The sequence below is a fragment of the Amphiura filiformis genome, chromosome 12, assembly GCF_039555335.1.
Source record: "Amphiura filiformis chromosome 12, Afil_fr2py, whole genome shotgun sequence".
NCBI classification, from domain to species: Eukaryota; Metazoa; Echinodermata; class Ophiuroidea; order Amphilepidida; family Amphiuridae; genus Amphiura; species Amphiura filiformis.
Window position 1 is genome coordinate 17,280,865 of NC_092639.1, and position 15,034 is coordinate 17,295,898.

Here is a 15,034-nt window from a genome sequence, read left to right on the forward strand (position 1 = left end):
TGAAAAGGGACGGTTTATTTTGACAATGTCGGATTTAGGGTCATGTCGACGATAATACGACACATACAAAAATCGATAACACCTTCACTATTTGCACAGATTTTGAAAATAAATTGATATGTGATGCGATCAAGCAAAATCAGTTGGAACTCGGAAATATTGATTTTGAGATATAGCCAAACAAAGGAAATATTTCCTTTTGTTTTCTTTTGTTTTGGTAACTCTTTAGTTGCTCATATCTTTGGAACCGGTTGTTCAATTTCAATGGGGTTTTCTGCAAAATGCAGCTTTGTAAATACCTTTTAATATCCTGTAAGAAACTGAAAATTTAATATTTCGAGCTCCGACTGATTTTGCTTGATCGCATCACATATAAATATGTAAATTCAGGTAACAAAATTAATACCTTTGTTTTCAATAGATGGAAAATCTCATTTTAGTCATCATGCTTCAAAATAGACCATTTCATATCAAGATTGAAAAAGTTCGCAAAAATACAGCTTATTAAGCCAATGTGAACATGGGGTCATCCGTTTAGATATTTTCCTGGCATATTGAGCTAACACCTCAGCTACTTGGTTTTTCACAATGGAAAGAAATGATCAAATATTCACCATTTTTCGTCAGTTAAATTTGTTGTTACATAACATTTTTTTACGCATCACCTCTTCCACAAGTCAGTCTCTTACACAAGACATTCCACCACACACTTGATTGCACATTGAGTATCCTTGGCAAAAGTACCTCTCTCATCCATAATTGACCGTCGAAAGTTAATCATAGTTTAGAATGCCTGTTACACATTGGAACTTCGCACTGTACATGATGCTGAAGTGGTACCGTCATGCACGCACGATAAGGGAAATTATTTCATGCTTTGGGTTTTATCAGAATGACTCTGTTTGAAAAGGTCTATTAACATTGTTTTGTTTTGTTTTCTATACAGTAATTGCATATATTCACAAAAGTGTGCACTAGTCACACATTACACCAATCGCAACTACATTTTGTAGCATATATGCTGCACCAAACTGCATGCCTTCCATTCTACATCAATCCACGATATTTTTTGCTATTTATAGTTGAACACAGTGTAACAAACCTCAATTCTTTTAATTCCGCAATATACAGGAATGCTCTTTTACTTACAAAGTCTGTAAACTTGGCATATCAGGAAGTTTAGGAAAGAACTCAATCAGATTATTACTCATGTACCTGTTAAATAGGAAAGCAAAAATAGTTACAATATTAGAATATGTGATTAATGTTAATTTACACTGAAATTGAAATCAATGGAACTAATTGATTGTAAAACCCCCCCAAAAAAATATGAGGAAATTTGTTGACCAACTGAAATGGTAATACTGATATACGGATATTAAATTTTAAATATTGCAAAAGTTATTTACAACAGTTCAGAGTGCTCAATACATTACTGTAAAACCTAAATAAATATTATATACACAGATTAGCTATGAGCTGGTGCCCATGGTTTCATGCCTGCACAGCGATCATCAGCCAACTGATTGACTGAGCAGCACAATTTATTTCCCTTTCTTGTTTTACACAGTTGGGAAGTTTGTATGGCAACAAATGGAAACAAGATGAAATTTCTTATTGGTTATTGATAGCAAACATTATATTGATAACCTCTCTGAAATAGGTCATATCAGATGGTATACCACCAAAAAATTATCATGAAAACACACTTTCCCTTTCCGAATAGTAATACAAGCTCCCTGATTGAACTCATTAAACCCCATAAGCCTGCTAAAAGTTGGTACAGTCAAATTTGATTTCAATGTCATCGTAAGTAAACCTCTTGTTTGCACTATTTTATGGCCCAATTTCCATTATTTTTATGCCACTTTTTTGGTGTCTAGTCTAAACCCTTTCCCCACCAGTCAATGTTGGGTATTATATCACTCATACATAAATTCTAGACAGTTCATTGGTTGATAGCCATTTATCATTTTTACCATCAGCCTCTCCATGTGATAGTTTTTACCATCATAGTGCTGCGCCGTTGTGCGCCTGCGCCAAGCTGTGTGCTGACTCTTAGACTCGCCGATTTAGTTATGGGGTGGACACCAAAATGTTAAGTATGTCATGGACAAACATGGTGTTATGTTGATGAAAAAATGTATTCCCTATCTTAAATAGTATTTTTGAACTACAGAATTTATGTAGGAGTGATATAAAACAAATATTAACTGTCTTAAATTTGTGTAATGGTCAAAATATAATCACTCGCTGAAAGATGTATTGTTCCATTCCACTCGCCGTTTCCGGCTCGTGGAATGGAATAATCCATCTTTCACCTTGTGATTATATTTCGACCATCACACTCATGTGCATGAGCAACAATGCATGATTCCAACATTGTTCAGGGGGAATAGGAGGCTCATTTACATTACCCTGTTTGAAGTGTCCCAAAAACATTTGGCGAGCATTGTAGCATGTATTGGGACATACTGGGAAATGCATGCAACATATCATTGTGTAAAAATACAGGCCACCAACAGGATTACCATTAATTTTATCTAACACAAGTGTAAAAAAATACAAGTTCATGAGCATTTCCTGATATTTCCCACTGAGGACAATATTGATAGTATTTACATGACATGATGCCCATCAAGTGTTTCCTGCCTGGGTATTTACCAGCCAACCAGTGGCATAACAAAACCCTTGTCTGATGTCTTGCCCCCTCCCCCTTCCCTGGGATGCTGGCTGCCCTGATGTACAGGCACTCTATAAATGAGCTGCCCTGTTCATTTGATAATTATTTTACCAAACGTTCTGACATACATAACTACAAGACACGATATGTAAATGACCTAAATCTAACCAAAAATAAGAAAGTCTTTTCTGATCATGCCATACGTACAAGAGGTCCCATTCTTTGGAATTCTTTAGATAAAAATCTGAAAGCTTCAAAATCTGTTAAACATTTCCGTAATCAATTCAAAACAAAACTGATCTCTAAGTATAATTAATTTTTCCGTGGGCACCCCCCCTTCCCTTGTCTTTTGGTTATGTTATGTGATGTTGATTTATTTTTGTTAATTTCATTTGATTTCAGGGAAAGGCTAACTTTCAGACCTTTTTGGTCTTCCAGCCTTTTCCTCCATATGTACCATGTTTATATATATTATTTTGTATGTAATGTCTTTGATTTTTATGGAAATAAAATATGAATGAATGAATGAATGAATGAATGAATGATATTTACAATTCGCATGCCTTTTTTGTACTTGTAGTACATTTTCCCCCTTGAAAGTTGCCTTGCCCCTCAGAAAAGGTCCTGGCTATACCACTGCAGCCAACCTTGGTACATTTAACTGAACGAGGGCAGTGGCATAGATTTCTTTTTGACATTGAGGGGGAGGGGGATGGAGTTGGAAATTTTTCTTGAAGTATTGTGAATCCAGTACCATTTGGCAAAGCGCGTGAAAAGTTGTGCCATATTGAAGCTAAACTGGTAAAATATGGTACAAAAGTGAAATAAATGCGCGTAAAGCATGCAAAAATTGGGCTTTTCTATGTTAAAATGACCAAATATGAGGTTACTTTGGTCAGAAACCCACATACAGGCATCAACATTGGGGGATGATTGTATGGACCACCCCCTCAGTAAAATATTAAGGGGATTTACCCCCCCATCCCCTGGGATCTATGCCTATGAATGAGGGAAACAAGAGAAACAATAAAACATCCACTTACAGCTTTTGTAAGTTCACTAGAGGTTCAAATACATCACCTTGAAGACTGGTTATAGCATTGTCATACAAGTACCTGTACAATAAAGTAGAAAACATCAATAATATGTAGCCATTGTGGTTCCATATTGTTGGGTCATTCTTTCATACAGTGCCCCTGATTGGTTAGTTACATGGCATAATTATCTGAATAACATAGCTATTGTAAGCTAAACCCACTTTGGCCTTATTATCTACTGGCTTTTCTTACCATATCTCTAATTGGCTCAATACATGATATAACCCTCTTCATAACCAATCAAAATAGTTTTTAGAAGTTGATAATTTGGCTGGTAATGCACATAGGGGTGAGGTTGATATACAATTCTACAAGACCTTCTGAACCTTCTGAATGTTTAGTCAGCAGGGCGGTTTTCCGCAAGTCGCTAACTTGTGTGGGTTGCGCGCATTTAAATTGCAGGTGTGCCATCGTTTTGTTGTAAGTCTGCGTCAGTGTCATCATTCTGCTTGAAGTCTATTGTGTCTTTTTGCTTGAAGTCTACAGTGTCTTTGTGTTTGAAGTCTACAGTGTCTTTCTGCTTGAAGTCCACAGTTTCTGTTTGAAGACTCTTAAAATAGGTGGGGAAAATACTTTTCTCTGTTATGGAACATGTTGGCACAGCTGGTATAAGCTCTGCCTTGTAATCGGTAGATTGTGAGTTTGAGCCATGGCGGTGCCATCGTGTTCTGCTCTTGGGCAAGGCACTTTACCTTACTTGCCTCTACCTACCCAGGGGTGAACTGGGTAGCTCTTATGAATATTGTCCATTGAGCGCCACCCAAAGGTATGAGCATGCCTTGGGCATTTTATGGCAGCTGACATATTCCAACGACAGTTAACAATGTAAAGCACTTTGGTACATGTGCACATGTGAACGGCGCTGTATAAATACCAACATTTTATTTTTTTAGACATGATTACACAGGAGGTATTTTCCTACAAGAGTGTAGTACCGTAAAAACTTGATAGTTAGCATATGTGCTTACTACCAAGCGTTTTTAAAACATGAAAACATGACGTGTCCCATCCAGAAGTGCTTGATAGTAAGCACATATGCTAACTATTGAGTTTTTACGGTATTCGAGTAAGCTACCTTAATTACTTACAATTCTTGCAGAGATGTCTGTGATTCAAAAGCAGCAGCAGGAATGCTGCCAATGTTGTTGTTTTCCATAGAGATGATGTTCAGATTCTGAGTGGACAGAGCTTTAGCTGGGTACTGAGTCAGGAGGTTATTTGATAAATAGCTGTAAAAAAAGAAATACATAAAAAATTATAAGATAAAGTTATAAGAGGGCTGGTAAGGTTTTGGGGGATGTATTGGATTAATCCAGTTGCAATACATACACCCCTTATAGACGACATGACCTTAATCCTCTACACACGGTGAATTTCAAATAGGATTACCTGAATGGGCAAGCTCATTTGAAATCTATAACCCCCTGTAGAATAGACTTTATCTAAATTTATATTTGTGAATCAGTAAAAGATGATTTTAAGCACTAATTGGGCATCACAAAATTTGTTCTCATACATTTGTTACCCTAGTAGTCTTCTTACACAGCGATTTTCAATTCACTGACAGCTACAAACAGAAAGGTTCTTTCGTTTTGTGAAAAAAAACAGTCCCATATCGGCACACCTTCCGATTTTAAAACACCTCACTGCATGCAATTGTATGGCAAATTAAGTCCAATCAATTTCTGGACAAGCATTTATAAGACACAGATCTAATTCACAGCAGACATGTAACTCACAGTAGATACAGAATCATAGGAACATTCTCTCATACAACAAGTTCTTATTCTTGCGAATTAAGATATATTATAAGAATTTTGTGTTGAACATTGCAACACTCACACATGAAACAAATTACCATAGCACTGGGCAAAAGGCTAATCTGAGTCCCAGGACCACCCAATTTGAGGGGGGCAAAATTTTGAAATTGTCCCACTGACAGGTGTTTTTTGTCAACAACTGTTAATTGTTTCTCAAGAATCTAACATCCAATGCCAGCAGCAGCGCATAATAAAAATGTCTGTGATGCATTGTAATTTGTTGTAAAATGAGCCAAATTTAGGACAATTGCGGCCTAAAAACAGGAAAAAGGAACTTCAAAATTGTCCCGCTGACATACGTTTATTGTGAACAATTCTTAATTGTTTTCTCATGAATCTAACATCCAATGCCACCAGCACATTAAAAATTTGCTGCTGTAGCAAATATGGGCCAATTTAGGACAATTGTAGCCTAATAAACAGAACAAAGGAAAATAAACAATACAGCTAATTGCCCAAGTCATTTATGTAATTTTGAGAACAAAGAACAAAATGTGGTTCAAGCATGCATCAGTAATGTAAATACCATAATTATTTCGGATTGTTCTCTTTCATTTGTATCATTATCATTTGTTCTTGTGCAAAGATTGGTGAATAAATATGTTTAAATGGATGCTTGCACTATATTTTGTACTTTGTTCTCAAAATTACAAAAAATGACTTAAGGAATTAGCGTAGCAGGCTGACAAACTATTGGTCTATTTTGCCCTGGTATTTCTAGCCCTTTGTCCCGATACATTGAGGCCCCACCTCGGGTCGGTACGCATCTGAGTCTAATCTATGTGAACAAAATATATACATAGTGATAGATCTTACATCTTGTTTGCCGTCACTCCTTCAAATGTGTTGCCAGGTAGTGTAACCAGTTGATTGGACTGAAGTTGACTGAAACAAATAAACAAACAAATATTTTATTTATTTATTTTATTTATTTGGCTTCATACACTGGTTACAATATCAAATAACAAAATTAGATAAAAGATGGATAAATATATTGCACAAAGTAAAAGTATAAAAGACATATATATATACATGTGAATAAAACGCACCACGGATCCAGCACATGTAGGAGAGATACCAGTGTAGAGGATTGGGATGAACAGGTGCATATCACCTCTAAGACCATCCCACCTCAAAAATATCATATCAAATGAGAGGCAAATATTTAAAGATAGCAAAAAAGCAAACTAAAACAGTACCAACTGACCAGCAGGGAAACTTTGAATGGATCTTAAAAAGATTCAAGTAGTGTACATAACCAAGGAAAAGATAAACTGAAGAGAGAGAGAGAGAGAGATGGAGAGAAACAAAGACACAAATGGAATAAAAATACAGAGACATGAATATTCAGATACAGATACAAACACTGATGCAGAGACAGATTATGGTAAAAACTGGACATGAAAAGCATTAGGATTTGCCTCTTCCGATCTTGAGCTTGTTTCCACTTGTCCAAATACAATAGCACTATTAGGCAGAAAATTTCTAATTTTAAGCATTTTTTTTAATTTCCTCCTTCAAAAAAAATTCTGGTGCTGCCACGGATGACGAGAAAGCGACAGGCAGGGACTATTGCAAAGACCAAAACACAATTTGAGACAGTGGCACCTGAGACGAAAATACCTCAGAGTGGCACATGCTGAGAAAGAAACAGATGAAGAGCCTGCAAAAGAGACTGAGAGAGGGAGAGAGAGAGAGAGAGGAAGAAGGGAGAGACTGAAGGAAGGGAATTTGCAAGAAATAAATACAGTCCAACCTCTTTTATCCGGCCATGATGGGACCAAGCATTGTCCGGATAAGTGAAAAATCCGGATAAGTGAAAAATCCGGATAAGTGAATTACATGTAATTCTGTATTGAAAGTTCCAAGGACTGAAATTGTGACAACAAAAGATTGTGCTAATATGGGATAATAGCACTAAAAGATGGCTTTAGAGTGCTTTGTGCAATATAGATGTCATTCTAAGCATTCAGAGCATGGAATTAAGGTGTTAAATCATCAAAAACATGTTTTCCTCTGAAAATTTCACAGCCGGATAACAGAGAGATCCATATAAAAGAGGTCTGGATAAGAGAGGTTGGACTGTAGACACAAAAAACAGACAGATGAAACAAAAATTGCACACATTTGCCAAGTAAGGGGTAAAACCAAGACTCAAGAGACAACATTCAGTAACATTCAAAACACTTCACCCCCAGTTTATCTGATTTCTTACATTTCATCAATTGAGGAGCTATCTGCAAACATCGGCCCAACTACGTTGTTTATCAGGTTACTTTGAAGATTCCTGCAGCAAATAAAATGAACAAATGACATTTATTTTTGTCAATTTCAATTAGAATATTAGTTTTCTTCATTAGAATCAGTTATCACAATGTTAAATATAAGGTCTTATTTATAGTCGCAAGTCGTACATACCTTCATCAAATATGGGGTATGCATGCATGTATTCCACTGAATGTGACACAGGAGGATAAACGCATGTTTTGTTTACACCAAGAAAGTTGACTTGCCCTTATCGACCGACCCAAAATTCTGAAAAAACAAGGTCACCCTTTTTTTTTAATGTCAGATTTTGATATTTTGGGTTATAATTTCAATTTTTTTTTTATTTATGGTTAACTGCGGTATAAACAAATTCTGACTCAATTTCTGTGTTTGCGTTTCCTATAAACCCTGTGACTACGTTGAAAACATGCTCTATTTTATTTTTTGAAAGACATTAGTAATCACAACAAATTTCTGCAAATGATGATCTGAGTATCTAAGGCATTGAATGAAAAATAACACCACCAGGACGTTATAAAGAGCCAAGCGCTGAGATCACACTTCAATTACAGACACACTGTGCAGCTAGTATAGGAAAACGGACAATAAGTTGTAGCAATACGCATCATGTCGTATTTTGCAGACATTTTTTTTAAAAACTTAAATCGACCAACGGACCAAGGTGTTGGCACCTAAAGGGCAAGTCAACTATTTTTTTTAAGCCTTACCTCCAGTAGTAAAGTAGGTGCGGATTGAATCACAAGGCCAATAGCGCACAGCGTACGTGCCCACCACAGAGGAGTAAGATAAGACAGAGCGCGTACCACCAGTCAAAGTCTCCGCCTCATCCGATAATGAGGGCCGATTGTTCCATGAAATGCGACAGGCGAGACTGCTACGCAATTACCGCGTATTTTCATGGTCTATCGCGTAATCGCGAAAGCACGCAACACTCTATCGCGTAGGCACGCAGCGCTGGCGTGATTGTTTGACACAGCACGATCGAACAATCGGCCCTCATGAATATGCGAGAACTAGTACCATACAATACACGGGGACTTTGACTGGTGGTACGCGCTCTGTCTTATCTTACTCCTCTGTGGTGCCCACATACAAGGGTGGAAAAATATTGATGTCGCAACCAAACTTTAGGTGCACCAAATTATGGTGCCCCATGTCATTGCATCAGTACCTCCTTTGAGGATTAAAGATGTCTCTTTTGACTTTATCATCATATTCATGGATATAGACATTATTGAACTTACAAATAGTCGCTGACAGAAATACCAGCAAATGCTTCTGAATCAATCGTAGTTATCTTGTTAGAAGACATGTGCCTGAAAAAAAAGCATAAACAGGGAAGAAATACACACAAATGATTAATTACTTCTTCATTTTGCTTCAATGTCAATTTCAGAAAGTAACAATAACTATTTTGATTGGTTATAACGAGAGCTATATCATGTATTGAGCCAATCAGAGATGTCAGAAGGGCTGAAGAATTAAAGGCCCATTCAGTGATCCCAGCAAAAGTATAAACAAATTGAAATTGTGTACAAATTGCTTAAAAGTGAAGGATAAGTCATTAAAATTGTGTTGTTTTTTTGCAATGAAAAATTTGGCAAAAAACAATGAAAACAGCAGTGTTCACAAAGTTGAAGCCCCATTCAAATCCATATAGATAATCTCTATACTTAAATAGAAATAAACTGTCCAAATTTGTCTTTAATGCACAGCTTTTGTTGCAAAAAAAATGGAACAACCCTGATTTAAAGGTACCATCAGAGATAGAAAGTTATGTTACTTAAGTCATGTAATGAGAAAAGAGGACAGCATCGAAAAGCAGACCATTCATGGAGCAGTGGCAGGAAGTAGAGGGAGAGAACATCCAACAACATCACAGACTGATGATATTAAAAGAAAACTGTACCATAAACTAATCAATGGCTATATAGTTGCAGTGATAATAAAAACGACAAACAGTAAAAGTCCCAAGCTTATATACGTCCAAATAAAGGAGAAATTCTTAATTCCTTACGACAATCAGCGATCAGTTTGTAACCCATGGTGGCGGCCATATTGATACCCGATGTATTTTATTACGCTGTAACGGTACCCGATTTTGAAACCAGCGAAATCCGTGCCACGAGCCTCGCCCCTCGTGAACTTTGGTGACACGGCGAATACTACCAAAGTTCAGATTCAACATTCGTTCAAAAGAAAACACGACAATTTTTACCCATAAAACTACAGAAGAACATAAAAAAATGTATTTTAAGTAATATTTATGATCAACAATGTCTTTTGAGAACAAAAAGTAAAAACAGCACCAAAAAACAAAATTCGCTGTGGGGGTCGCGAATGCCATAGCAACACACGCTCGCCGCGGGTCTGTGTGAAAGGTTACACTACCGCTTGTGGCAGAAAGGATTCGCAAGCAGCTATCATGGCGGCTTCCATGAATCGCAGAAACGAAGGATTAAAAGTGCTTTTTCTTTGTTAGGAATATTCCGAAATTCATATTGACCGTCTGGTATGTTTAATTTAGGGGTATATAACTATATTAGCCATTGATTAGTTTATGGTACAGATTTCCTTTAAGAATGGCACAAGTGGAAGCATGGTAGTGACCACACACATGGCAAGAGACAGAAGTGGATGGCAAACTCTTAAGCTGAATTTATACTTGATCGCTGAGCAATTGCGATGCACCACTTTTGGAAAGCGATGTGCAATTGCCGAATTTTGCGATGCATTGCTCGTCGCTTTTGCATTTATACTTATCACGGCGATAGCAATTGCAGACGACATTATAATAATCTAAATGCCACAAAATAAATTTTTAGAACATCCATTACTGTAAATAATTATGGCTTTGAGTTAATTCATTACCGAATGTTAGTAATCGAGAAAGGTTAATTAATTAGAACTATAATAGATCCAGTTGATAGAAAAGGATTGGTTGATGCATTCATGTGTCAAGAGATATCAATCAAAGGTTGAGATTTCTTCAACTCGTCAAAGCGACGTCGTTTTTGCCTCGGCGATTTGTATCAATTGATCGGCTTGACGCTGAGCATGCATGAGAATCACTTTTCTACGAAAGCGACCGAGTATAAATTCAGCTTTTATAAGGGCAAAAGGAGCAGCTATGGGTGTCATCTGACAAGAGAATGACTTGGAGATTCAAAAACAAATTGTGGGATAGGCTTTTATGACGGGAATTCATAACAATTAGTGGGTTTTTTAGCGGGTTCGCCGTCGGACAAGTTTAGAACTGTCAAGCTTTCGTCAGGAGTAGCTCTGACTTCTTCAGGACAAAGAACCTAAGAATGAGACATGTAGACCACCCCTTGTCTACTGATGACTCTGAAAAGAGTCGTTCACTGAAGACTGCCCCTTGTCAACAGAGAACAAGCAGATCTCGCCTATCTGCTAATATATATAAAGGTTTTGGTGGCTCTGAAAAGAGCCGTTCACTGAAGACTGCCCCTTGTCAACAGAGAACAAGCAGATCTCGCCTATCTGCTAATATAAAGGTTTTGGTGGCTCTGAAAAGAGCCGTTTGCTGAAGACCCCCCCTTGTCTACAGAAACAAGCAGATCTCGCCTATCTGCTGATTTTGTAAGTTCCACCAAAACTTACAAAATCAGCAGATAGGCGAGATCTGCTTGTTTCTGTAGACAAGGGGCAGTCTTCAGCAAACGGCTCTTTTCAGAGTCATCAGTAGACAAGGGGTGGTCTACATGTCTCATTCTTAGGTACTTTGTCCTGAAGAAGTCGGAGCTACTCCTGACGAAGGCTTGACAGTTCTAAACTTGTCCGACGGCGAACCCGCTAAAAAAACCCACTAATTATTCAAAAACAAGTTAAAAAATGGCAATTTTTACTTACATTCTGGTGAATGAGCCTCCATTAAATGCTCGACTTGAGACACTGGCCAGTGCTGTAGAGTACATGTAGCTGTAAGGCAAATTAAGTAACAAAAACAACCAAATGCAATTATGGTAAGTAGGCGAAAGATGACCTAGCAATAAAAATTACAAATTTATTTCAAACCAACTTGCTTTATAAAGTGATGCAAAATCAAACAAAATGGGTTGCTTGTCACATTCCTTATCATTAGTAGCAACATGACCATCTTCACAATCATCTTCATTGTCATCATCATCGTAATGGTGACAACTCTCTAGTCCAAAGGTTCCCTAGTCTGAAGGCTCCTTAGTCCGAAGTTTCGATAGTCCAAACACTTAATTTACCATTCGCTAGTCAGAATTCTGAAAAAGGTTTGCTAGTCCAAATATCGGGTTCTCTAGTCCGAGATTTGCTAGTCCGAATAATAAATAAGGTTTTCTAGTCCGAATATAGAATAAGGCTTGCTAACCCTAACCCTAAACCTTATTCTATATTTGGACTAGAGAACCTTCGAATTAGCAAACTTAATTTGGTTTTCGGACTAGTGACCCTTCGGACTAGAGAACCTTCAGACTAGCGACCCTTCGGACTAGAGAAAAGTCCAGATCGTAATCCCAAATATTGTTGTCGTTGTCATCTTCAGCATCATAACATTATCTTCATCATCAGCATCATCACCACCATCTCATCATCATCATTAATTGGGAGCATTATCATCATCACCATCACCATTATCACTTTAATCCCCACTGTTGTTGTCACTGTTGTCATCACCACCATCACCACCATCATCGTCCTCTACTCCTTCAATCATCATCATCACCACCACCACTATCATCATCATTGTCATCATCATTATCACTTTAATCCCCACTGTTGTTGTCACTGTTGTCATCACCGTCATCACCATACTCCTCCTCACCATCAATCATCTTCTCTTCCTCCTCCTCATCATCATTTATCATCATCATTATCACTTTAATCCCCATTGTTGTTGTCACTATGTTGTCATCACCATCATCATCACCACCACCACTATCATCATCACCATCATCATCACCACCACTATCATCATCACCATCATTGTCATCACCATCACCACTATCATCATCACCACTATCATCATCACCATCATCATCACCACCACTATCATCATCACCATCATTGTCATCACCATCATCATCACCACTATCATCATCACCATCATTGTCATCACCATCATCATCATCACCACCACTATCATCATCACCATCATTGTCATCACCATCATCATCATCACCACTATCATCATCACCATCATTGTCATCACCATCATCATCATCACCAATATCATCATCACCATCATTGTCATCACCATCATCATCACCACCACTATCATCATCACCATCATTGTCATCATCATCATCACCACTATCATCATCACCATCATTGTCATCACCATCATCATCATCACCACTATCATCATCACCATCATTGTCATCATCATCATCACCACTATCATCATCACCATCATTGTCATCATCATTATCACCTAACCATAACCCCCTAAGGACTTTTTGGTGATGGGAAGGGAAAGAAGGAAAGAATAAAGAGAGAAAAGAAAGAAAGAAGTTGTTTGCTCTGGGTGGGATTCGAACCCGAGACCCCTCTCATGCCAAGCACTCTGTCGGCGACACTTTGCCACGGGTCTTGGGCTTCGCTGGCCAGCGAAACCGTGCCTATATATCACTTAGGGCGATTGCGTCATCACACCATGTGGGATGCACGCACGAACAGCACATATATCAAGTAGCATTTTGTAGTATACAGGTGGGTTAGGGTTAATCCCCACTGTTATCATCATTATCAGTGCCATCACCATCACCATAATTCTAATTGTCACCACAACTACGTATACTAAGTGAATAGTCATTTATAGTCAGGTAGAGCTTGAGTGTGAGTGCAAAGCTGGGTATAACTTTTTTTTACTTCAAATTTGATGGTAATTGAAAAGCCTGCTCCTTCCAAATGCTACTCAATCATGAGTATTCTTTGACAAAGTCTATGTAAAGGGAGGCTTGTGGGCTTATGCCTTGTGCTGCGCTGTGTCTATTTCTTTTGCTTGGGAGGCAGAGACTTCTAAATTGACTGATGGGTACCAATCATTTTGATACAGTCTGTATGTTGATTTATATGGTGTATAGAATAAGAATATTTCATTTCATTTCATTTTATTTAGCACTCAATATACATCAAAAATTGCAAACAAAAAGAAAATACAATAGATTGCACATTATGGATAAAATACTTTAAAATCTACTGTACATGTATGTAATTCAGGGTACCAGAATAAACTATTGCACGAGGTGACAATGGAATAAATACCAATGAGTACCAAGGATAGCCCAAAAAGCCTTCCGAAGAAAGCTTAATTCCATAGGGGTCCTTGTAAGGCAAAAAACAATAAAGCAGCAGCAGCAATGATTAAGGCAGGAGGACAAGCAAAACATAACAAAGACGAAAAACAAACGAGCAAAAAAGGGCCTAATAATTTTCGTAATACATAATATCACGCTCAGCTAGCCAAGCCTGTTCAGAAAGGTACTTCTTGACAGCACATTTGAATTGCGGCAAATTCCCAATTTCTTTGATTGATTTGGGTAACAAATTCCAATGGTAAATAGCAGTGAAATAAAAAGTATTGTATGCTTGGCCTTTGACTTTGGGGACAATGAAATTGACTGAGCTACCCCTGGTACTATATAATAGTAGCATTTTGAGATATCCCGGGTCAAAGTTTACACAGGGGTCACAAATTCAAAATTGTTCTGATTTGGTTAAAACCAACATATTCCTCTGGCCATGAAAATGATTCAGAAAATAATAGTTTGACCTGGTAAGTTGTAGCTCTGTAAAACAATATATTTCCTGAATCCTTATGACAGCAGGAATAATTTGGAATTGGTTTTAATCAAATCGGATCAATTTTGAATTTGTAAGTTTTGACCCTGGATATCTCAAAATGCTCAGGGGTATCCACCGGGCACCCATCAATGTCTTCATCTACATTTTGTACAAACCTCAAACTATAATTTAAAGGACATCAGTGGTCTTCACAACATTAAGCTTTATATGGTAGGAAAATAATTATGAAGCACATATTGCGAGGTTTTATGGAGAATGGATTTTTATTAAAAAAAAAAAAACGAATAAAAACGGCTACCTCTAGACCGGTGGTAATTTCGCTCGCGAAAGTGCCGACGTCATTGTTA

At 37.5% G+C, this 15,034-nt stretch overlaps 1 protein-coding gene across 1 annotated transcript in view; it reads right to left on the reverse strand.

Moving 5' to 3' along the window:
- LOC140166670 (uncharacterized) overlaps positions 1-15,034 on the reverse strand; it is a 140,111-nt gene that overhangs the window by 78,380 nt on the left and 46,697 nt on the right. Inside the window, exons 23-29 of the mRNA XM_072190168.1 lie at positions 11,763-11,831; positions 9,134-9,205; positions 7,816-7,887; positions 6,417-6,485; positions 4,869-5,009; positions 3,727-3,798; positions 1,150-1,215 (exon numbers count right to left, since the gene is read on the reverse strand). Coding sequence (XP_072046269.1) covers positions 1,150-1,215; positions 3,727-3,798; positions 4,869-5,009; positions 6,417-6,485; positions 7,816-7,887; positions 9,134-9,205; positions 11,763-11,831 — 561 coding nt within the window. The remainder of the gene's footprint in view (positions 1-1,149; positions 1,216-3,726; positions 3,799-4,868; positions 5,010-6,416; positions 6,486-7,815; positions 7,888-9,133; positions 9,206-11,762; positions 11,832-15,034) is intronic.